The sequence below is a fragment of the Pempheris klunzingeri genome, chromosome 2 (assembly GCF_042242105.1).
Source record: "Pempheris klunzingeri isolate RE-2024b chromosome 2, fPemKlu1.hap1, whole genome shotgun sequence".
NCBI classification, from domain to species: domain Eukaryota; kingdom Metazoa; phylum Chordata; class Actinopteri; order Acropomatiformes; family Pempheridae; genus Pempheris; species Pempheris klunzingeri.
The window spans coordinates 29,723,802-29,748,526 of record NC_092013.1 but is presented as its reverse complement, the minus strand read 5'-3'; the positions used below and the strand labels follow the sequence as shown (position 1 = coordinate 29,748,526).

The following is a 24,725-nucleotide window of genomic DNA, read 5'->3' as shown; positions in this document are numbered from 1 at the left end:
TAAAAAAACAAAACAAAAAAACACTTCTACGTGACATCTTTGCAGCCATGATTGAAATTAGGACATGTACGGTGAGTCCTGACTGTTGTGCAGGACGTCTGTATATCTGTGTGTGTCGAGCACCAGAACATGAATGACTCCAGTCTTTAAACCAATAAACAAATTCTTGCTGAAATGCATTTATTTGAAAACTGTGAGAGAAACTATATAACTATTTTGGTTTGTCTGACTTTGTAGGGTCAAAAAAACAACACAATAAATTAAGTCAATATAGTTACACAAAAATCTCTTCCTACAGCACAAAAACAAAAAACAGTCACAGTTACAAAAGTTGTCCTTGTCTGCTGAGGTGGAGGGAGGCCCACGATCAAAAGGCACATGGAGACATTCACTGTCTAAATAAGCTTTTAATACTTTAAATATGCTACTGCACCTTGTAGAGATTACATTTATCGTGCAAATGACACTTTTGAAACAGCAGACAACAACCAGAAGTTGAATGTGATTCACACACTCAGAGGCAGTGACGGACGTCCACTGACCACCGTTTACAGTAAAACATCATCCGCCGTCTTCAGGCAGTAACTGTCCACTTGTGATGAAACGTCCTCTCCTACTCGTACCCTCTGTGTGCACAGACGCTCTTCAGCCTGATGTTCTGCTCTGCTCATTTACTTTGGAGCTCTAATCAGGAAACATTTTCATCAGTATTTGTCCACAGCCAGGCCTTAAAATGAGTCCAGGCTCCGTGAGTTAAAGGGGAGTCCGTGGATGAGTGACGTCCCAGCCTCATCTAAACTTGAGGTAGGCTGGTGTGGAGTAGTTGAAGAGCAGGAAGTCCATGCGGTAGAGGTTGTACAGCTTCTTCTGGTAGAAGGGGCTGATGTTGTGGAAGAACTGGGCCGCCATGTCTCCTGTAGTCCTGGTGCTCTTGGACGAGGCGGGGAAGCTGACCTGGTCTTCCACCCCGGCCAGCTGGAGCACGTAGCTGGAGTCCTGCTCCAGCGTCTCATACTTCCCCACCACGTCGTAGTGGATGAGGCAGGGGTGGCACAGCGAGTGCACCCGCTCCCAGTGCTCGTTGAAGGGCTCCTCGCGCTGGGTGGCCGGGTCCACAAGGTAATACACAAACTCCTCAAAGGAGACGTCGTTTCCTCTCTCCAGAGCCTCCGGCTGTGGGTCTGGCCTGTGCCGCCGCACGATCTTCGTGCCATATCGTTTATGGAATGCTGTGTTGTAGCTCCGCGTGAACTTGTTGCGGTATGCAGACACCAGCCGCTCGAAGGGCTCGCGTACGAAGACGAACTTCAGGTAGGAGCGCAGGCGCTGGTTAATCTGGGAGGTGGAGTACTCCGACAGGGTGCGGAGGTTCCCTGCGACGTGGGCCTCGTTGGCGGGGATGGCCAGTGGGTCTCGGGGGGACCCGGCGACGCCCGTCAGGACCATGAGCACCCGCTTCCAGTTGGTGCAGGCCACTTTGGGCACATAGCAGTACAGCAAGCCGTGCTGGTCGTCCACGATGACGTGCTTCAGGTCCTCGGGGATGAGGACTCTGCGTTTGCGGGTGTAGGAGCGGCAGGCTTCTTCCAACACCTCCCGTCGGCTCTGATGGATCGCCTGCACTGCTGACTCAGCCTGCAGCGAAAAGGAAGAGAGAATTGAAGAGGAGGAAGTAGAGGCTGGGCGGCTACATACAAACCAGAGGGTAGGACATTAAAGTTAGCCAAGTGAAGCAGATACTCTGCACGCTGTGTATGTTGACCTGCTGAGTGTGAGAAAGTATATTTACAGATTCTTCTGCTGTGGCGCTCTGAATCATGGTCCGCCCCCTGCCGTGCGCATGCTGCCTTAATAAAATCATGGGTCAGCCAGTTCAGCTCGGCCTCCTCGTGGCACAAACGCCTTATTTACTTCTTTCATTTGCTCAGCCCGGCGCACCGCTGCAGCGGTCGGGGCCCTGAGCTCGACTGGCTGCCTGACACTATGTGTGGCTCTGTGTGTTCACTGAACATCGAGGATACACCGGACCGGCCAAAGACGTCGGACCAACACCGACCCTTCTCTTAGCACAAGTTTGTCCACTATATGTGTACAGCGCTGTCTCTCCACCTTAAACTTGATGCATGATTTAGTAGCATTTTCTTGGGATATTTAAAAACATGCACCACATGACAAACATGCCAACCAAAGAGGATGCCACAGTCTTCTTCAGTGTACAGGCACAAAAGCTGCAGTTAAGCCAAAATTCTCAAGGTAACTAAATCCATAAGTCACGCTGCCAAAAGGCAGGACAATCTGTGCCAGGTCCTCTGAGAGCCCAGGAAGGACTGAGAAGAAAGTATTTAGAAAAAAACTGCTTTAAAAGATTTGTATCCTACAATTTAAATTATGAAGATGTCTTGAGGTACCAAAGTGGCAGTTTTTCTGGACAAGTTGCACGGCTGTCTTTTTAGCCCACTTTAGGGTTGGATGCTCTTTCTTACAACAGAAATGTTTACAGCTGCACTAATCAATATTTTTTTAAAAATCAAATGACTGCATTATGTAAAAAGGGGTCCCAAGTCCCCTCAGCTCCACACAGCGTTTCAACGTCTTTCAGCTCTTTGTTTTGGTTTTTACTGCTAAGTGTTTTCTGCCCGGCACCAAATGGCACCAGGTTTAGAAACCATCTGTTGGCTTTACTCCACCTCACTGCCCAATTTTCAACCTGACAGCTCAGCAGCTTCCTCCTGTTGAGGAAGCATTTAAGTGGAAAGGAACAAAGAAAATATTGCAAGCAATTAAAAGTAAATGATGTCTGCTGGAGCTGCTTTGTTTCCTGGCGTGTACACCTTCCGTCTCCTCACAGGGAGATTTAACTGGAAGCAGATGTTAACATCTGAGCCAAAGTACAGCTCTAACATTCAGATGGATGAATATCTGGAGGTATGGACAGATGTATCGAGAGATAAAGGCAATATTTAGAGCACCAATGGGGGGGGGTGTGATGGGGAAAATCCTCTTTCATTTCAAAAACACTGTAATAACTTAACCACAGCAGTCACTTCGTAGAGTCCTCAGTATGAAATGTGATTTTGTTCCATGACACAGCCGGGGCTGAAAAATGAGATGTTCTATCTAAATCTCTGCAGCGGAGCGATCGCTGTTATTTCATCTGCATTTCGCCCTTTAATAACAAGTCAAATGGGATGATAATAATAATAATTCAGGGTGGACAAGCTCATGACTACAATGGAAATAAATGCTGCATGTGGTCTGATCTCCAATTATCTCATCTCGTACTATTCACTGATTTTCCTTTGAGCGGTCAGAGCTCTTTGAGCACATCCACTGGCAGAGCCCAATTAGACAAATAATCCTCTCATTACTGCATTGCCTAACAAGGGTAATGTCTACTTCCATCATCGGCACTCAGACACGAGGAACTACTCATGTCAGATCTCCTCTTCATCCATCAGTAGATCAGAAGATACAAACGGATCTAAAAAGGTTTCTGGATTAGAATTAAACAAAACATTTAGCGGTTATACAAGATGTGTTATTGTAATTAGACAGATAAAGGAAGTACCACCATGGTCAGGAGAGCCCACAGTAAGCCTGAACAACCTTCATCGGCCCCCCTTCGCCTGTTTGTGTGATGGTGGGGACATGAACGTCGCTCTCACCCGCTGGCTACGATACCTGCTGGTGTGATAACGGTGTGGGAAAGCAGACAGTATTTGTAAGAAGTGTTAAAACTGGGCAGGGCAACACGTCTAATGTGTGAAAGGTGTGTCTAACAGCTGAGGGGGCACCTGTGGAGGGGAGAGGAGGGAGAGTTCTCTTGCCTTGGCCACAGAAGGCCGAGCTAATTTCATTGGTCTGCTGCTGCTTCTCCTTCTTTGGGGGTCGTGTGAATACAGAATAGGACTGACAGTGTCCACCATCTTAGTCGATGCCTACTAAAATAATATCACTGCAGATCACACTGACTAGCAACGTAAGCTACATCACTACAAAGTGACTCTGATAGTAGAGTTCTCACACAGTTTGATTTCACTTCCAGTTCACCTGTGGTCTTGAATTCCCCGAGGAAAAATTGGAAACTGAAAATCACTCCAAACTACCCCCCCCCCACACACACACACACTTTGTTCCGCTTGATTTTGGGGCCGTTTTATTGTTTTTGACTGGAAAATGGGTCATACTTTAGTACCCTGACTGCTGTATCTGACTTTGCGGTACTAAAGACTGAGAAAACTATTACCCCTGTCCATATTCCTTAGACCCCTAGAGAAGGAGAGGAAGTAGAAGCTGCTGTGGCAAACCAATCAAATTAGTTCAGGATGTGGCCAAACCTTCCATCGCCTTTCTAGGTAAAGAAAACTCATGAGGGGTGGAAGGGTTCTGAGAAAAGGTACCGCTGACTACGTTTCCAGGCACCAGTTCAAATGTGAACGGTATAATAATATAAATATAAATATCACTGCTGTAATTCAGCAAAGATGGCGGAGCTTTCTTTTCCACAGCATAAAACATCACAGCAGCTGTACTTTACATGAAAAATATCCAATAACCATGTGGACATCACAGATCAGTGCTGAGCTGTGTATCAGAGATACTCTTCCTTCAGGTCCGACAACAGAAGCATTCAACTGAATTTAAGGTCGTCAATGCTGAGCACCATATTCATTGTTCTTACACACACCTGCTCACTCATAATGCTCAGCCATTCAGAAATATTAAATATCAACCCACTGGATAGATTGACACATTATCACTTAACAAGTGAACACTTTGACCTGATGGCTGAGGGATTTATCCTCCAGGGACACTGAATATCTGCAGGAATCTGTGTGACAGATGAGAATGAGTGACTTAGACTGTTAATACGAGTTCTATTCAACCTGCCATCACGTTTACATCCATTCAGACTGTGACTGACTCACATCAACTCAGAGGCTTTTGGTCAATCACACTGTTTTCTGCTGCTTTCATACTTCCTGCAGCTCTTCCTGTGCAGCTCGCTCTCTGTAGAGGCCACTGTAATGTCAGCTCACCACACTCAACCGTTGAGTTATAATTATAATCGCTAATTATATGGTTAAGCAACTATGATCTGGAAGAAATCTGATGCAATTCTATGGAAACTGTTATTTTCCTGTTTCATCACAGACAGCGTGGATGCTGCAACTCTACAGAAATGATGCAGTTACTGAACATTTCTCCAAACCTTAAAAAGATCCAAGTTACACCCAGCAGTATCTGACCCGGCAGACAGTTTCTGCTTCCCCAGCTGGCGTTATGAAATATCTCCACCTCAAAAACATAGAGGGTAATGGAATATAGAAGAAGTACATTTGAAAAACACAACAGCAAGCTCAACATGAAGAGCTTTTATTGGTCTGATTTTAACTCTACCTAAAGAACAGGCCCCTGTGCAAACTGATCACAGACAGCAGCGTCACCACCCGCTGAACAGGACGATGGAGGGCTTTCTCACTAGAATACATGTAATGATTAGAACACTTTGGCATTCATTTGGTCCACAGGGAACTTCAGCATTCAGAAACTAGGCCATTATGTCTCCAGCTAAGTTGAGCTGCATTTGTAGTTCCTGCAGGAGGAAACCAGAGCACACAGGAGACCCTACAGGGAACACGAGAAGTCATCACAGAGAAGACCTCATTCACAACCTCACGGAGGAGCAGGAGAGTCTAAAAACAAATGCGACAGCAGGCTGCGTGCGTCTGAACACCGCGTGCTGATGTTTTTGCAGACAAATTTGTACAATCAGCTTCCTCCATAAAGGACTGTCGGCTGTGAAGCACATTACCACCTGAAATCAGATTATTTCCAGGTATAAAATCGTTCCCAGCAAAGTGCTGACTAAGAGCAAACCAGAGCCGTCTCATTTTTTTATCTACTGGTATGTGGTGCTGTGTGTATTTCATTGTAATTCCATATATGTACTGTACTATGGTTTTAGAATAGTGAAAGTTGTATATTTTAACAAGACAATTAGCTGTAAACTCTCTGTGCAGCACATCAGGTTCTGTTGGATACACACACACACACACACACACACATATATAAATATGCATCAGACTTTTAGAATGATCCTAGACACACATTTAACTTATGGTGGTTACTATATTCACTTTATCAGAAACATTCAGGGGCTTATTGTGTGTTTGTGTTGGTGGTAGGAGGCCGTTATTCCATAAGCATCTCTAGGTTTTCAAAAGACGCAGGCCGACTCTGATCATAACCATCTGTGATTTATCATTGAACGGTTACAGTCCACTCTGGAGCCGACCGCTGACTCATCACCACGTCCCAACAGCAAACGGGGCGGAGGAGAGGCGCCGTGTGACGTCCACACTGAGGTCAGGCGGCTGGAACAACTGTAAAATATTCACCCTAAATATCCTCATTCATCAAATACATTCAATGATGAATTAGACCGTTAACTTCAGCCTGCATCAAACAGCTTAATGAACCTGGAGAACACTGTTGGAGTGTTTTAACAATACGTCAGCTTGTTGAACTGACTGCATTAACAGCTGCTGCGTTCTGCTGTGTGCAACTCTGCTGCTGCCACCCCCCCACCCATGGAACAACATCAGTACTCATGAGGGATTTGCAGTGATTATTCCTGGTTAGTTGTAGGAGTGTAGGATTACGAGGGTCGTCCACGTGTACACATTTTCTAAAGTGATGCACTCAGTAGCTGGAACGAGCACATACCAAAAAACAATCATATCTAGGCAGCTGTTTGCACATACCTTATAAATCACTATCACTTTTGGTAAGGATAAGATACAAACTCCTCAGTAACAGCATTTAGATGATCATAATAATTATAATAATAATAATAATAATGATTCTGACACATTAAAGCCAATCTGAAAAGTCACGTGATGCCTCCAGGTAAACTGGGAAACAATGACACAGCTGGCTGCAGGTGTACTACAGCGAATGGAGAAAATAATACACGTTAAACTAACTAAGACACCTTTAAAGACAAAAAGGAGGCTTCCATTAGTTACTCTCACAGTCTTCATCAGTATGCTCAGGTCTGGGGTCATGATAACAGGAAACAGCTGATGAAGCTGATATGGTATTATAAACATTTGATGTTAGGAGGGAAACAGAGAGCAGGACTAGCTGTTCGCTCCAGTGTTAAAGAGTGTTAAAGAGTTACTGCGTGCAACTTGGTGACAGATGATAGAAAAATGCATCACGTGATTAAGCTGATACCTACACTAAATAAATCAAACGTAACCCTGTACTGACACAGGTTGTTGTGAGTGAAGCTCTGCCTGTAGGCACACACACTGCAGATGTCTGAAGAAAGACTGGGGTTGTCATGCATGCTGACATCATTAATATAATATCCAAGATCAGGAAGGTTTGGTGAGCTTAACTTAACTTGCTTAACAGCATGGAGACAACAGCAACAATTCATGCACGGTTTATTTCTCAGCCTCCGTTGGCATCATCATTGCTACTAGCTGCTGTTTCTCTCTGTAGTTCTGCCTTTGGCTCGTTTGAGCTGACAGGCTGAAGCAGAGGTGCGGTATAAAGTTTTAAAAATGTACAAAAAAAGGAATATAGATTTACCTTCAAACAGTGTTTTGACTGCTTCATTTCTAAATACTGAAAGTGTCCGTATTTAAAGCTGACATGATGCTGTTGGAACAAGTTTCTCCCCTCCTGCTGCACACACATCCTGGATTATATCAAACAGGAAATCTGTCATGTTTTCAGTTCAAATTTCTTATCACTCCTGACTACCCATGGACATCCCACGCAGTGGAAAACATCAGTCCATAATCCAGTCTCATGCCAGCCTTAAAAGTGTAAAACGTTATTTGAATTCACTCGCTGAAAGTTACTCAGGAGGTCTAAATTGCTCTTGTGTCCTGTCCAAGATTAGACACTGCAGGGCAATAATTAGAGAATGTTAAAATCAGACCCTTATTCATCATTAAACATTTGGCCAAGCCAGCATGTGGTTAACGCTGTCTGGGCCGTCCACACACAAGGCATCAGAGCCAAAAAACACACAAGGAATCAGGATCGAAGTCGTCCGTCCAGCGTGAGCTTCACCAGCAGTGCTCGTCTGCATTTTTAAGATCGGAGCTCAAACTGCAGCGTCAGATATGTAAGAGTAAACCTTAATAAATACCTGTGAATAAATACTGAATGTGTGCAGAGAGTTCAGGCCTTAATAAGGAGTGATACTACAGACTGTAACAGGGTTTGAGAGGACCGACCTGGTCTCCGTCGTACAGCGCCTGTAGAGGGCTCCTCCTCGTCTTCTGCCCGCTGCTTCGCTCACCGGCCATCTCCGACGCTGAGGAAACACAAGACAGCCGTCATGAAAGTGAAGATGTGTTACAACAATCGGACAGGAAACGCAGCAGTTATTTAGGTGAACAAATGGAAGTTAGAAGACAAACAACAAGATGTAAGTCTGAGTATTCAGCACCGCCTGTAGGTTTGAAAGATGGCGGACTCCACAGGGTCATATGTGAAGACTTGAGTTGTTCATTTGGAAATGTTTTACCATGGCTGGAAGATAATGAGCGTCCAGACAGAGAAAGTAGCTCTGCTGCTTTATTTAAGTGTGTTGGCAGCACAGAGCGATACCGTGTGCTGCAGTAGTGGGACAAACTGCAGGGACACCGAGAACAACACGAAATGCTGCGTGGGAAGAAACAATAATGTGAATATTATTGGTTTGTTATTTCCACAGGTTTATCTGCTCCAGCGCTCTTGTAACGGCAGATTAAAAACAGCTTTGGCAGTTTAAAAAGGGGACTTCTGGGAGACTCCTGCAGAGACGCAGGAGGAGAAGCCAAACGACGTGCACTGGGTCTGGGCTTGTTGAGAGTCACTGCCGGGCACAAGCTCGAGCTCTTGTTTGCGGGGGATGAGCTTTCACCGCAGCATCAGATGACTCAGAGCCACCGTGCACAGTTTCACCAGCTGAACCTCGGATTTCATTTGGGCAAACCCGCTGAATCTGGAGCCTCCTGGAGGAAATGTGGCCTTGCAGCTTTGTAATCGAACGCAGTGACACGCCGACTTAAACCTACTGACATTAGTTTGAAACAAAATGTCACATGACCGCTCAGAAAGGTTGATATCTGCCAGAACTTTAGAACTGGCTTTCCATGCAACGCTGGTTTGTAACCAACTACTGGAAAAAACTGTAATGATAAAATGACTGTTTGCTGATGTCCCACGGCAGAACAGACCGTGTGTATTACTCTATATTTAAAAGAACTGTTTTATATTCTAGGAAATTATATCTGTTGGTTAAATATGAAGCTGAGCTCAGAGACTGGAAACAAAATGCCAACCAGCTCTAATTAGCACATTTCATCACTAATCAAACATTTATTTGAACACAAACTCAGTGTTTTATTTCACTTTCCAGACTTTATGCTAAGCTAAGCTAACTGGACAGCGGCTGAGGAGGCACGACAGTGGTTATCTAGCTCTCCACAAGAAGGTGAATAAGCCTATTTCCCTTCCCTGAAACTCTTCTTCTAAACTTTGTTGGACCAGAGCATTCACTCTTCCAAAAAATGAAAAATAAAAATCTTCTCCTTATCTTGTTTTATTCTTATTTATTTTTTTGGCCTGACCCTTCAAAAGGACTGGATTTATTTTTCCAAATTCGTAGCCAGTGAGAGAAAAGAGGGAAGGGAAAAAATGATAATACAAAAAATAACACTCCTAATCAGAAGAGTAACACTATCAATAAAATCTAATAAACAGCACAAAGAAGGGGCCAATAAGCCGGCCAAGAATCTCCTCCTAACAGACCGTATTTCCTAAACTGTGAGACGGGTCAGCTTAACTTATTAGTCCAAAAGGTGGAGGGCTGCTTCTTTTCTTTCACCACCGTCTTCCACTTGTTTGCTTATTATACTGAGAATGATGACAAAGCAATAACTAAAGCACAACGATGACTCATTTTCCTCTCATGATACCGTTTCTTGTTCTGTTCTGTTGCTGAGCTGAGGTCAGGTCGCCGTATGTCACCCAGCAGATGGGCTTAGGTGGCATCAGACCCACTTCAGCAGCTGCTTCAATCACCTGCCTGAGGTTCAGTCCACACATAAACACACACACACACACACCTGAGACGGGCCTCGTCAACGCATACAAGAAGAAGAAGAAGAAGAAGAGGCTAGTTTATACCGCAGTAAGCATCTGAAACAGTTCAAAAGCTGCAAGTGTGGATCAGCTCAAAGCTGATTTTATAGTCACTGTGCTCCCGAGCCGCTGAGACAGCAGTAACATCAGGAACATCAGGATTTAATGCTGATTAGTGGCGTCTGTTCAATATCCAAATAACATCAAGAGAATGATGCTTTGAGAGAAGACTGAGACCACAGCAAGACTCAGCTGAGTGTGTGTGTGCGTGTGTGTGTGTGTGTGTGTGTGTGTGTGTGTGTGTGCCTCTTTCCACACCGTGGTGTTATCGGCCAAGTAGCTTATGAGCTGTAAACCCACTGACACACTCATGGTGCAGACAGGATGTGAGGGCACATGAGCAGAGGTGACTGACCAAACCGTGAGGAGTAAGTCAGTAAATGAAGGTGCGTCCATGTTTATGTTCATGTCCTGTTCTCAGTTTGGCCCTTTGGGTTTATCATTCACAGTGGATCATTGTGATTCCAGCTCTACATGGACGCTGCGTAAAGGGTTCGATCAGACGTGTGTTTGCTAAAAGCTTTTAACCCTTTGCCCTCCGTGCCTCCGTTGGTAGGTTTTCTTATTGTGATGTCTAAATATCTTCAAATGCTTCATTTCCCTGAACCAGCTCGAGTCAATGGACCATAATGACTGATAAAAGTCCTTAATCAGTTAAATTAAATTCTTATTTCTCAACACTCCAGGAGTTATTATACAGCTTCATCTACAGTAGACATATTGCCCCCATGTCTACACTAATACATCACCTAAATCCATTAGACGCTAATAGTCCTACTATTATCTTATTCTTATTCAGATATCTTGAGGTCGGAGCCGATTTTTCCCCTCGGCAAAATTTCGCTTTGTTAACTTTGTAATCTAGCCTCTTTCCCAACCAGCTAGCATGATGTGTTGGACGAATGGACGCCTCAGGCCGTCTACTTTCATTTGGAACCACTAACTTCACCAGGCTTTGAACATGAGCCTGTTACAGGGTGCAGTAGACTGTAAAAACCTGCCTTTACAGCCCCCCCCCCCCCCCCCCGCTCTACCAGACTGAAAGTGACACCTGATCGGGCCGGAGTGGACCAGCCCCTTCTGACTGAGGTTTTATTACTCTGGTTATTAGTGGAATAACAACAGGGTCCATGTAAACACAGCATTAACAGTGTACCAGTAACAGTTAACAGTAAAACATTTGAACAATGGTAATATTCATCATCGTGATGAGGCAGCAGTAGGACGGCCAACAGCAGCTCAAGTGGCTGTCTGCAGAGAGCGTGACTGTCGCCAGCGTTAGTGGAGTCACGTCAGCCGTGATGCCGAACTACACCTCGTTACTGTAATGACTAAATCTGTGCACTGCAGCAGAATACTCTTCAACGTTTCTAAACACACGACCACTTCCTCATGGAAACTGCCAGTGACTCAGGGACTCATTTCCAGCACCACCACTCCCAAAGCCGTCTCTTTTTCACCCCTCTTCAATGAAACACCAGTCAGCAGAGGTAACGTCTGAAATAATTTAGGAACTGACAAATACCTGGCAGACTGTTTCAGCGACAAGCCGAGATGGCTGAAGGAGTGCATTGTGAGCCATCACTGCCCTGCTAATGTGGGATCACTCAGCAAGAGAGGACATTTACAATCCTCATTTTGTCATGAGGTGTTTCAAGAAGTATTTCACTGCTGGAAAGACATCCTTTCCATCAGACTGGGCAGCAGACACTCTGCAGCAGAAAGAGCAGAAAGAGTTGGTGCTCCCTGACGGCTGTGTGTTGTAGTAAACCTACAACAACCACAATGCACTGCGCCGCCATCCTCCCCAGCTGGTGGCGCCCGACTCTCCAAATGAAAGTATCAGGGAATAAACTGACTGGATGTCAGACAAGCAGAGGAGGGATACTGTGCATTGTGGAGAGGCTGGAAAATAAAGGCTGGGCCTGCATTTTTTTTAACACTTCACAGAAAAGTCTCTCCAAAAAGGGCAACAAAGACACACACACACACACACACACACACACACACCCCTCTCGAGCTATGGACTTGATCCATATGCTACTCTAACCAAACACCGTCTCAGCTGTTCGCTCACATTCCTCCAGTGAGGAGATTCACCGGCCCCACCGAAGGCCTTTTCAAAGGAGGGAGCAGCCCTGTTGGTTTAACCCTGTCTGGACCCAGAGCTCTGCAGCATTCCTCCGGGCTCGTATAGAACCCAAGGCTTAGGAAATGTAAAATATAGAAAGGCTGATGTGTGTTCCTCCTGTCCAGCCCATAAACGGAGCTCTGTGTTTAGGTCCCGCTGGGAAAACTGGGGCCCCCTCCCCCCTCCTCGGCCTCTCCTGCCAAAGAGCAGCTTTACTGAGAGACACACTGTACAAGGGAAAGCCTGATCCTTCCAGGCCACGAATGTGTGTGTGTGTGTGTGTGTGTGAAGGGTGTTAGTGCAGAGGCATGTGGGTGGTGTCGTGTTGGTCTTAGAAGAAAGTATGCAGATGTGAGAGATGAGTCCTTCTGATCCTGCAAGGGTCCGACTGCCACTCCACACAGTCATCGACACAAACCTGAAGAATATCAAATGTTGTGCACTGACAAGACGGTGATGTCACGTATTCTGAACCTTTTGCATAAACTGAATAAAGAACACTGTATAGCTCATTTTAGATAAAACAAACTGATTATTGATTATTGTTAATACTGAAGTTTGCCTGAGGGCAGATGACGCTTCTGTCCAGGTGGGAGACATTGTTGCCACCATCTCCTTAAAAACTACGAGATGACGTAAACTGTGATACAAATGCAGCAACAGCACGCTACAGTTACCATGGCAACATCAGCGGAGTACCGCTGAGGCGGATGGAAGTGTCTTTAGCTTTGTAGCTTTTTCAGAGGTTCACCAAACGTAAGGAAGTCAACCTGTTGACTCTGCAGACATAAACTAAGCTGGTCAACATAGTAAACTTCAATATTATTAGGATACACCCTCTGGGAATACGATCAGGCAACTGGACGAATATATTCGCCATCTGAGTCCATCGTCCACCGTTTTGTTTTGGGTGTTTTTTCGTCATTTCATTTTGCAAATTTAAGAGTCTGGCTCCTGAAGAATTCCACTCAGGAGATAATTAACCTGTAAAGTGAAATCTTTTGGCAGCACTACATGTTTGCAAAGATGGCAAATTGCTTCATTTGGGTCCGTTGGCCTGTCATAGCAGTACAAATATCCCACAAGTCAATGCAGTAGTGACAACTACAGCAACAGCAACACAACAAGAGCACAGTTATAAACAGTCACCCGCTGTGGGACTGACGGGGGCTGGCTGGAAAATGTTCACACGTCACCCGACAATGACGATCTGTACGAATGCATCAAATACATGCAGATATTTGTCTGGATAGTTTAATCTGAATTCATCCTCTGAGGACCACGACTGTCTGTACTGAGGTTCACGGCAGTCCCTCTGATGTTTGGCTGATATTTCAGTGTGGATGAAGGTGGTGCAGCAACCAACTGACGTGGCGTGAACTATCGTGGAAGCCCACAGCAGCCCGTAGACTTTAGTACAGAAAGGACCACTTTGCAAATCAGAACCACCTGAGGATTTGAGCTCTGAAAGCAGATGGTCTTAATGGAATAAAACAAAGAAACAAGCCCCTGAGTAGCTGCTGACTCATCAGCTCCTGCAGCGCTCTGTCATGTGCAGCTGTTTGGAGCAGCAGGGCCACCCCGACCTGTCATGAGATAACCCCGGATGGTCGAGGATCTGACAGCGGCAAGGACACAGCACTGATTCAAACTGACAACTGCAGCATATCATATGAAGAGGATTAGGTCTGTTCCTTTGCTCCATTTTTAAAATGGGAAAATCCTCCAGTCTTCCTCAGAAATGGGACGAAGGCTGATCTTGTGTCCCAAAGAAGCCCTGCAGCAAATTTGTTTAGTGTGCTGCAGGTGTTCCAATGAAGCTGGTGTGCTGGCTGTTAATCTTTATGACTCCCATGGCCTCAAGTCAAGCCCAGACAGGGACGGTGTGGACCTCAGGGATAACGACAGAAGCCCCAGGACCTAAAGCGTAGTCTCAGGCTCTGTTTGTATTCAGACAGGTAGAACGAGCTACCTGATAACCATCAGCTCACATCTGTATCTGTTAATGTTCCTGGCAACTCATAAATCGGTGTTCCTGGGTTTTACTTCCAGGGGGGCGCACAGGAGGAGATCCAGACTGTAAAACACAACACACCACATTCCAGACCACGCTGCACCACACTGCCCTCCTCCTCCTCAGTCTTTGTGTCCCTGTAAAGTTTATAGAGAAACCACAGCTGCCCTTGTGGTGCAGACACCACACGCTGGAAGAAAGGACCATCCTAAAGGACAACTGGGGTTTTAAAACCTGGGCCCGTTTTTCATTGTTCATATCCTGGTGTCTAAATGACAGGTAGGTGCTATAAGTGTTGGAACTGGTCCAGTAGATCACAGTAGGTCCACTAAAAGAGCTTGTTTGATCCACTGACAGGCTCAGAGTGTTATTCTAAGTGTGTGACAGCATCATGGAAAGGATCCCTACAGAGAGAGACCTGGAAGATCCTTTTGGTTTAACCACAAACAGCACACACACCAGACTACATTCACTAAAACAGGGATTTTAGAGAACAGGACACAGGAGCTGCTGCCTCAGTCAGTCAGTGTGTCTGTGTTACTGTGTGGCTTTGATGTTTAAAGGGTAAATTCAAATCCAACAATATCAGTGCAACACACAGAAACACAAACACAGGATTGTCCCAGAGGATCACGTTGCAGCCATTGCTGCTGGCTGAGGTGATCTACTGGACCAGTTCCAACACTTTTACTACCTACCAGTCATTTAAACAAGTACTTTTCTCTTGAACATATTAAAAAGAATTCCTATAATTCTCTTAGTAGAGACAAAAATCTGCCAGAGCCTAAACAGTGAGACTTTTCATAGTACACTGGCTCATAAACAAATCTGTAAACACTAAGACTGCACTGAGAGTGGTCCAAAGTGATAATGTATGAAACCCACTGATGTGTTTTGGAAACATGTGACCTTATGTCGGCCCAGCGAGCAGATTCTGAACTTTTAGAGAGAAACTGGGATAAGGGTTAAAAAAACAGCTGTCACGACTGGTTTAAACAGTAGTGTGGGAGGCATCTCATGTCCTCCAACGGTGCAGCATGTACAGTAAACCCATCTGTGTAATTATCCTTCATTTAGACTGGAGAGTCCTGTGTGCAAAAAAAAGGGTACAATTCAGAAAGAAGACACTTTGATTCTCCCGTGTACCTCGGACTTTGCACTGCATGCCTTTGTTTAGCGGCTGCTCTCCTGCAGCTTTATATAGTCTTAGACAAACAATATGACCTTTACCCCAGATGGAGCAACAGAGGGAGGGTGGACGTGTTCTAAATGCAAATAGGACACGTTGGCTCCATATGTGAAACTAATTTAAATTGATTTAAAGCTGACGGGCAGCTTTGATGCCTGATACATGAGATGCATTCCAGGTACATTCAAGCTACTCGACACCTTCACACCAGAGGCAACCTCTCAGATGCAGAGAAATCAGCTCCACATGTGTCACTCTTCACTGACGTAGTGCCCATAGGCTTTCTTTGATCAATGCATTTGTGCGTCAGATCCTCCAGCTGAGCCCCACCGAGGTGACGGGGCCTCTGCTGCAAACTCAGTGTCCTCTTTTACATCTCATCTTAACATTCACTTTCAGCGCACAGCTTTTTCTTAACTGCAATACAACAAATGTAAGCAACAGCACACGGTGCACTGACATTCGAGGGAATGGCAGCAGAAGACTAAGCTTAAAGTTTTGTAGAGAAACTGACGGAGGTTGTAGCCACTGTCGCTTCTGCTGATCTAAATGAGCAAGAAGCCCCTCATGTGTCGCCTTGTTCAGTTTGATTTGTGCAAAATCAGAGCTTCTCCAGGAAGAAAGTCTGGTGTCTGCCAGGGATGATGTGGAGCCCCGTCTGCTCAGCTGGTGGGTGTTTCAGCACCTCACACGTCTGACAGAACAGATACACAGCTGTCTGCACACACTGAAATCATTTCACCAGGTTTTACAATAAAAACCACAAATAAAATTAGCAGCACTTTGCACATTAAAACAACAAACTGGATGGTGGCACCGTGCGACCACGTGCAGACGTAACTGTGCAGCAGCTAAAAAACAAGTGATGACATCTAATCACTGGCGTCTGACCACAACACACTCAGACCTCTCTGCAGCACTGTCCCCGCCGTTCGCCATCTTTTAACTGATGCAGAACAAACCCACGCTGCCCGCTGCGCCTGGGAGACTGTTGCCAACGTAGATTGATGTTGGGCATTATTCACCAGGAGTTTTTCGAAGCGTGGTAATCAAACACGGTTTTACTGATAAAGGGAAAAGAGTGATACTGTCCGGAGTGACTGACCAGCGACTGTTTCAGCCCTGGTTTGGATCCCGTGCAGACGGAGGCCTGAAGCTGCTCCTCCTGTCCACTAGTCACTCTCCTTTTAGCTCAGTTTTGGTCTCCACCTCCTCCTGAGGGAACTGTTTGGCTCTTTAGCCTCCAAATACACCACTGAGCTCAGCCGCTGGCAGCTCTGCTGTTAGACAGATCAACACATCCTTGATTACACCGGCTCAGCCCAAAGTAGTGGAAACACAGGCCGGTCTGTTAGACAGGACCAAGGATCCAAGACTCCTGAAGTGAACCACGTCAAGAACCAGAGCCAATTTGGAGGAAAAGGAGAGTATGAGAGCTGTGAGAATGAACCAAAAATGACCCATAAAACCAAAACGATGAGCTGAAAGATGTTAAACCTGCGGCCATCATCAAGACAGCGACATGGGACATGACTCAGACTGGATGTCAGACTGGTGAAAAGATGGCAAAACCATCCACAGGATTCCAGGTTTTCTAAAACCTCACTGCTTTAAATACGCCCAAACTTTACTTTGGTGGTGGCTCAGCACATTTCAAACAGATACTTCTCATCAGTATGACAGCGAGGAGTCCCTCTGCTCTCCACAAGGCCGGTCCTTCATGGAGTCCTAATAACTCCTTGCCCCAAGTCACACATCCAGAACTGACTGACCTCTCTCTTAAAAACCCAAACGCTCCTCAGAGTATGGGCTATGTAAGCTGCTCTGGGCCACGATATAGCCGGGCGTGTCTGAATGAGGCCATTGTATGTGGCAGAGAGGGACCCGGAAGAGGTGGAAACAGACCTCAGCGGGGGCCGACCCCTCTACCAGCCAGCTGCAACTTCTCCCGGCCGTCCTCCACGTAGCAGAGGAAACAAACCACTAATCAGTCCGGTAATGAAACTGTTCCCCGACCAAGATCTGCGGCTCTCTGGGAAGTCCAGGCCCAGGGCGGGGGTGTGGGAAGGTGATGGGCAGGATTACATCATTAGTATACTGTGAGGAGTCACTATGAGAAGAGTCAGTCACTCTTCCCATGTGATGGTGAGAACTGTATTGATTAACACCAGATCTCTGCCATACGACACTGAGAGCACAGCGTCACTGGGCTTCATCAGCAAGACATGTGGCTGGAACATGAGTGAACTGGATTCAGACTGGGAGCAGCCCAGTGGGAACTACTGACATCCACCCAGCAGTCAGCACAGACACCAGATATACTTGTTACCACACGAGACTTCGAGCCAAGTCCAACATGTGTTCGAATTAAATCCAATCAATGTTCACTGTTGAAGAATACATAGGACTGTATGGGGCTTCTGTGCAGTATTTAAAACATTAGTTTTGCTGGGAGGTGTCTGGTACCTACTGCAGTAAGTGCTCAGTGTGTTAAATGTGTTTTGCTGCCGATAGATGAGAAACATTTAGCAGTAAAGGCTTAAACTTATTGGCAGAGGGGGGGTGATAAACTTACGGAATCACCTTTAATATTTGGCATATTTGAATGTGATTTGGTGGAGAGCCACTCCACAGACCTTCAGTCTGAACTGGTTTTATTACCATTCATTTGGATGAGCTGTTTAAAGAGTATTCAAAGGAAAAGGTCTGATGAAGAGGAGTTCCTGCTCACCTGGCTTCAGGCTGCTGTTAAAGTAGAGGATGACCATGATGAAGCATCCCAGGCACAGGGCAAACACCATCCGAGTCACTTTGGGCTTCCTCATCCTGAGTGTGTGCAGCCGAGCCCAGTCCCGCCGGGGTTCATGCGAGGATCACGCTGTTTTTGTCGCGGCTACTTAATGACCGACAGGAGCATCGATCCGGCTCTCTGACCCTGGCTGCTCCGGATCTCCCTCAACATCCTCGGAGGTCCAGCGTGCGAGTCTCCGCGCCGAGGAGGGAGACGACAGAGGGGACGAGCCGGGCTGAGGACCGGGAGCCGGCGCACAGGGACCGGGACAGGCCGCGCTGCTGTCGGTGAGTCCGGGCAGAGGCCACCGGCCCGGGCAGGGGAGGGGGCTTATGTACCCGGGCAGCGTCTCTCCAGACGTGTGCTTCGCTGGTTAACCCCTCCCTCCCCAAACACCAACACGGCTCTGCAGGGCTGCAGCCTGCACCGTAACTTCCGGGAGGACCTTTCAAAGCAAAACTCCTCTCCAGGGGACAGATTATAGTAAAACATTAGTTTGAAAGAACCCAACATGAGTTCAGAGGAGAGTCCAAGAAACAAAGGATTCAGGTCAAAAAGTAAATGTGTGGCAGGTTTTGTGAGTTAAAAAAGGTCTTAAACGAATCTAAATAACAAACACATGCATATATATATCTATATATATATATGATCATGATGACATGATGGTATTTCTATGGTTTGACATCATATAGGTCGTGTATTGAAAAGAGGGTGGACCTAGAAAGCTGTAGTGTCAGCATCCACAGCTCACTCTTGCCCTGGGGCCCCCACCGAGGTGATGTGGGTATTTTATTATACAATACACACAAGTTTCAGCTGCAGGGTTTTCGTGCTCAAGAGATAAAGATGACAGAAAATACAACTGAATGAATGAATACAGTGGAGAGATCCTGAATGCAGTAGACAGTGTGAAGAGAAATGGCGTGCTTTTATTTTGAAGGCGGCATTACTGTCTCTACACACCTTCAGTGTTGCAAACATCCAAAACTGATGGATTGGGCTGTAGTGACTCATCTCTCTCCTCTGTCTCCTCCACTGGACTTCAGTCAGTGTCTCAGATTAATGACTTTAAGTGTTTATCTTGTGTGTGAAATCATTTATTTGCTGCCCCCCCTCTCTCTCCCCAGGTTAGGTCAGTATAAACCCGTTACTGAGCACCAGAGCAGAGCTGAATCCAAACAGAAATCCCTCAGGAACATTAGAATCATTAATATTTTCATTATGCTCATGGTACACGTAGACGTTTTGATTCCCCCAACAAATCCAGTGATAAATCCAAAGGTGACACCCTCCTGGTGCAGTCCAGTATCTGAGCTATCTGCTTCATATTTCTTCTGTGTCCTTGATTCCTGTGTTGTTGGTGACATTGAATATGGAGCTCAGGGTTATTCAGGACTGTCTAGTCTTTCAGTCTTGGCGATGGAGAGAGAGAGAGGAGAGAAGATCTCTTTATGGGATCTAATGGAACATATTTCAACCAAATCCTGATCCCTTTTTTCCCTTTGGTATTTTGGCTGTGGCTCAGCATGTCAAGCATCAGGGAATACCAGACCAACATAAATTGAATTTGATTTTAAAGTCTTAATCTTGACGTTTAAAGCCCTGCATGGCTTGGCACAGAGTTACCTGGCTGAGCTTTTAAATCCTGACTCACCAGTCCGTAGCCCGAGGTCCTCTGATGAGGCCTCGTTAGCTCGAGGCTCAAGACCACAGGTGACACAGCTTTTTCTGTCAGGGCCCCTTTGGATCAGCCTACTTGAGGATCTTAGACTGGAAAACCCATTAAACCCTTTTTGGAGAGTGCCCTCTCCAAACACACTTTCACTGTGTGGCCTTTTTACTTAATTCTTGATCTGATATGTATCATCCTGGCTTTGCCTTTCATTTCTCCTCACGTTTAGCATCTCATTTGTTCTAGCTCTGTGCCGACTGTGGCTCATGTGATATTTGGCTGCTCTTTTGTTTTGTTTGTGAAGCACTTTGTAGCAGCAGTAGATCTGAAAGGTGTTTAAAGGAAGTTATTCTTCTTCTTAACAGTTCCTCTGTGATGGAGGCATCCAGAGCAGTTTGACCTCCTCAGGAGAAACAGGACTGTGGCCTCACAGCTTCTAATCTGACTGGGATTTGACTGATCCCACTCAGAGGGGTGAACCAGCAGGCATCATGTAGCTCTGTCCGTCCATCTATTTATCTATCCATCCATCCATCTATCCATCCATCTGTCCATCCGTCCTTCCATCCATCCATCCATCCATCCGTCCTTCCATCCATCCCTCACAGAGCAGGATCTCTGGTCTTAGTCCATCAGAGGAGGACTTCCTGTGGAGCAGCTTTTGACCTGTGACCTCGTCCACATTCCTCCTGTCCAACCTCCCAGGCTTCATGGATCAGATCCCTGGGAGAAGTCAGAGTGGGTTAGGATCCACACGACTGATCAAACCCCGGGCCCGATGGCGAGATGGTGTGAAGCCTGTCAGTGTTTACCGTCTGAGAGTGGAATGATGGGTAAGCGTCCGTGAGTCAGCACACACTCCCTAGCTGCTGACCAATCACACAAGAGGTGTCAAGCAGAATCAATACCTGGTCAAAGGCTGCAAAATGTGACTGAGAGAGACACAAAATGAGTTCATTAGCCCACTGGCTAATCTTCTGAGAGTCCACACTGAAGACATTTCAGCACACAATCATTTATTAATAACACAACAACGTAACTGCTGACACACATATCATATTCTCATATACATGCATGCAAACACACATATAAATACACATATACATACAAAATGACTGCAAAGAGATGGAAAATGACACAAAGAAATACAAGATGTGATGTATGTGAGTTTAGTTGGGAAATTCCATGAAAGCTCTGCTACAAATAACTTGATAAATCAAAAGAAATGATCTCCTAGGCTGCTCACAATGAAAGAAAGGCTCTCAGAAAGGCACGACGCTCCCAGCAGCTTATCAGTGGAGGGCTGGTGTAGTCGTTTCACCTCAAGGGCAAAACAGATTCTTCCATTTGACCAAGCTGTGACATGATTCTCATATTTGGGCAGGAGAAACAATCAGACATAAACAAACCAATGAATGAAATCATGAGAATAAACTGTCATGTAGTTGGGAAATTGCCTGAAAGCTCTATAACAAACAAGTTGAATGAATACAATCACTCTAATTATCAGATAGTTAGTAGTTTAATTATCTGTCATTAAAGTAAAGCAGATCATTATGACAAAAACAGCCTTTTGATGAAGACTGTAGCTTTAAATGAGGAAAAAGAGCAACAGACCTAAAAACTGAGTCAGTGCAGTGTGTTTTTCTTTTTTCACTTATTTTAGGGAGTGCTCTAAAGTTAAATTTACAACCACACTGACTCCTGCAGTTTCCCCCCATGATCCTTGATAAGGCAGCAAGATGAAGCAACGTCTACATTCCAGCTTAGTGCTGTTTTAAAGGGAGGCAGACGACCCAGCAGGCCAAATGACAACCTGTGATGAGATACAACCCAAACGGGACAGTGTCTGGTCGAGTCTGAGGGATTTGTACTGGGGGGAAACTTCAGGTGGTGCATGAGTTCATCAACATGGTTCACAACTTTGCTTAAAAAAAGAAAACAAAAAGAAAGCTGCTGAAATGATTCAGATTTGTTTGACAAGTTGTAAAACCACCCTCAAGTCTGTTGAGGAGATGTGTGACATTTAGTCAAGTATGATCTACTAGCCTGGACAAGTCGGCGTACACAAGAAAACCATTAAAGGTTTTGTTTGGATTTGTGGAGAAAAAGACAAATGTAGAGCTGTTGATAATCAGCCTCTTCCTCCACAGTGAGCTCGTCAGGAACGGACTGTGGACCCACGGTGTTTGTGCTCGAGGGCTGAACATTGTGCTACTACAGAAACAACAAGGTAACATCCTCATCCTGCTCTGTCCATCGATGACTGCTGCAGTCTGTGTCAGTGATGTCTAGTATTCTGCTCTGCTACTCACAGATCGGCCTTAATTAAAGATGTCGGAGGTTTTCTTCTAGTGCCATCATCGGATCAAAAGGTCTAAATGTCAGCAGAATGGAAAGGATGGGAATCATCGTCGTTTACACTGCTCCCTCTGCAGACGCTAAACGCTTTTAACAACTTTTCTCACGTACGCTGAAGTTCTCCCCAACACCCAGAAACACACTGATGTGTCTGAACTTCAATGTAATGATGTTCCTGATGTGTGTTGGTGTGTGTGTGTGTCTCCTCTGTCCAGCAGTGTGTGTGTGTGTGTGTGTCTCCTCAGTCCAGCAGTGTGTTGGTGTGTGTGTGTGTGTCTCCTCAGTCCAGCAGTGTGTTGGTGTGTGTGTGTCTCCTCTGTCCAGCAGTGTGTTGGTGTGTGTGTGTCTCCTCTGTCCAGCAGTGTGTTGGTGTGTGTGTGTCTCCTCTGTCCAGCAGTGTGTTGGTGTGTGTGTGTCTCCTCAGTCCAGCAGTGTGTTGGTGTGTGTGTGTCTCCTCAGTCCAGCAGTGTGTTGGTGTGTGTGTCTCCTCAGTCCAGCAGTGTGTTGGTGTGTGTGTGTGTGTCTCCTCAGTCCAGCAGTGTGTTGGTGTGTGTGTGTGTCTCCTCAGTCCAGCAGTGTGTTGGTGTGTGTGTGTGTCTCCTCAGTCCAGCAGTGTGTTGGTGTGTGTGTGTGTCTCCTCAGTCCAGCAGTGTGTTGGTGTGTGTGTGTCTCCTCAGTCCAGCAGTGTGTTGGTGTGTGTGTGTCTCCTCTGTCCAGCAGTGTGTTGGTGTGTGTGTGTGTCTCCTCAGTCCAGCAGTGTGTAGCTGTGTACAGTGTGTGTGGAATGAGGACACAGTGACATAATGCAGTAAGAGCAGGGGGCTCTGACTATCTGAAAGCAGTCCAAGGACCAACTCCCAGCTGCAGAGACACTCCACATGTGCTGCAGTCCCTCCTCTCTCTCTGTTAAACCTGGAGATTCATCACAAACACATTTCCTACAGCAGGAGGGGGGGGGACTCATAGCTTTATGGGGAACATCATGTACAAAGGGAGCAGGCTGCAGCAAAGCTTGTCCATGCAAAAGACAAAGAAAGAGATCCTAAAAGACATAACGAAGCCTCATTCACATGCAGTCTCTGTGTGGATGAACACAATAAAGAGTTCTTGAGTCACTCAAAGTGATTATGAATCCAGACCAACTCATCACAGCAGAGGTTCCTAACAAACGTGTGGCCCGGTGCCTCCTGCTCTGAGGGTGGACGGTGAGGGGGGAGCACAAACTGTCATGTAGTGGTAGAAACTACCGACCAGCCTGGAGAGTAAAGTCCTCTCAGCGCCCGTGGGTCCTGAACAGGATCACACACTTGTGAGACGGAGCTGCCCTCTAAAGGCCAACGACTGCAAGCAACAACGCAGCGCTCACAGACCACAGGGGTTTATCAGGGCATCAGATCAGATCTGGAGATCTGCTCCATCTGCCACAAGTGGAATAGAAAATGTGGATATATTTTGAATAATGTGGTTTCGTGTTGAATGAAACACAGCCGAGGATGGATCCACCGGTGGAGGCTAACAGATGTTTGATGGAGACAGCCAGTCAGCTTTAGGATGAAAAGTCACAGGAAACATTCTAATTATTAATCTAATTATTCACTAAGGTTTATGTAATTATTGGTCTAAACGCTTAATGAATCCCAGAATTGATCAGTGACCTTCAAGAACTGTGCTCGTCGCTGATTGTTTTACGTTTGTCCTCCCAGTCTGATCCTAACAGGAGATGACAAAGAGGTTTCCAGTTAAAACCACCGCCGGCTGCATGACTCACACACAGATACACACATTGATTACAGTATCAATCAATAACCATGTGAGGCAGATGGTCCTTACATCTGAACTGACCTCTGTGGAAGCCCCTTTCCACATGATGAGAGACTTTCTCAGAATAATAACTTCATGTCTCAAAATACAAAGTCATTGCTCTGAGGCAGTTTCTCATTATAGTGACTTACAGGGTCGCATCCATGTGACTTCAGCTCACGTAGGTTAATCATTTCCAGCAAGCACAATGCAAAGGAGCCGAAGGAGACAGTTGTAATATATGTGGGGCTTGTTCACCCGTGGCTCATACCAGCTGGTGATAAGGAATCTGTTCAAAGTAGCAAGTCATAGTGAGACAGGGATGACTTTTGACTCCTCAGTGATTACACGTGTCAGCAAAGGCTTCGGTTTCCTTCTGGCAGCGTTTCCAGGGGACTTTATTCTGAACCACAGCGTCCACAGAGCTGCTCTCTGCAGCAGGAGTCAGAGCAAACTGCCTGGTCCCTCACGTGAGGGACTTACTGGTGCCAATGTAGTTTTCTACAGATGGGATCAGCTACAATACAGGGAAGCAGCGAGGTTCAAATGACA

The 24,725-nt window shown here is 45.9% G+C and overlaps 1 protein-coding gene across 1 annotated transcript; it reads right to left on the bottom strand.

Moving 5' to 3' along the window:
• Positions 1–190: 190 nt before the first annotated feature.
• LOC139208891 (carbohydrate sulfotransferase 11) lies at positions 191–18,621 on the bottom strand. The gene is made up of 3 exons (XM_070838664.1): positions 18,281–18,621; positions 8,262–8,341; positions 191–1,635 (listed from the first exon to the last, which is right to left on the bottom strand). Exons 1-3 carry the CDS (start codon positions 18,372–18,374, stop codon positions 790–792), a joined length of 1,020 nt encoding a protein of 339 aa, XP_070694765.1. The 5' UTR covers positions 18,375–18,621; the 3' UTR covers positions 191–789.
• Positions 18,622–24,725: the final 6,104 nt, after the last annotated feature.

What these genes read in the sequence shown, in the direction of transcription:
- LOC139208891 (XM_070838664.1), bottom strand. Translation starts at nt 18,374, where the DNA reads ATGAGGAAGCCCAAAGTGACTCGGATGGTGTTTGCCCTGTGCCTGGGA. An exon ending in TAACAGCAGCCTGAAGCCAG is followed by an intron (nt 8,342 to 18,280) that starts GTGAGCAGGAAC and finishes GTGTTTCCTCAG; the next exon opens with CGTCGGAGATGGCCGGTGAG. An exon ending in CGCTGTACGACGGAGACCAG is followed by an intron (nt 1,636 to 8,261) that starts GTCGGTCCTCTC and finishes TTTTCGCTGCAG; the next exon opens with GCTGAGTCAGCAGTGCAGGC.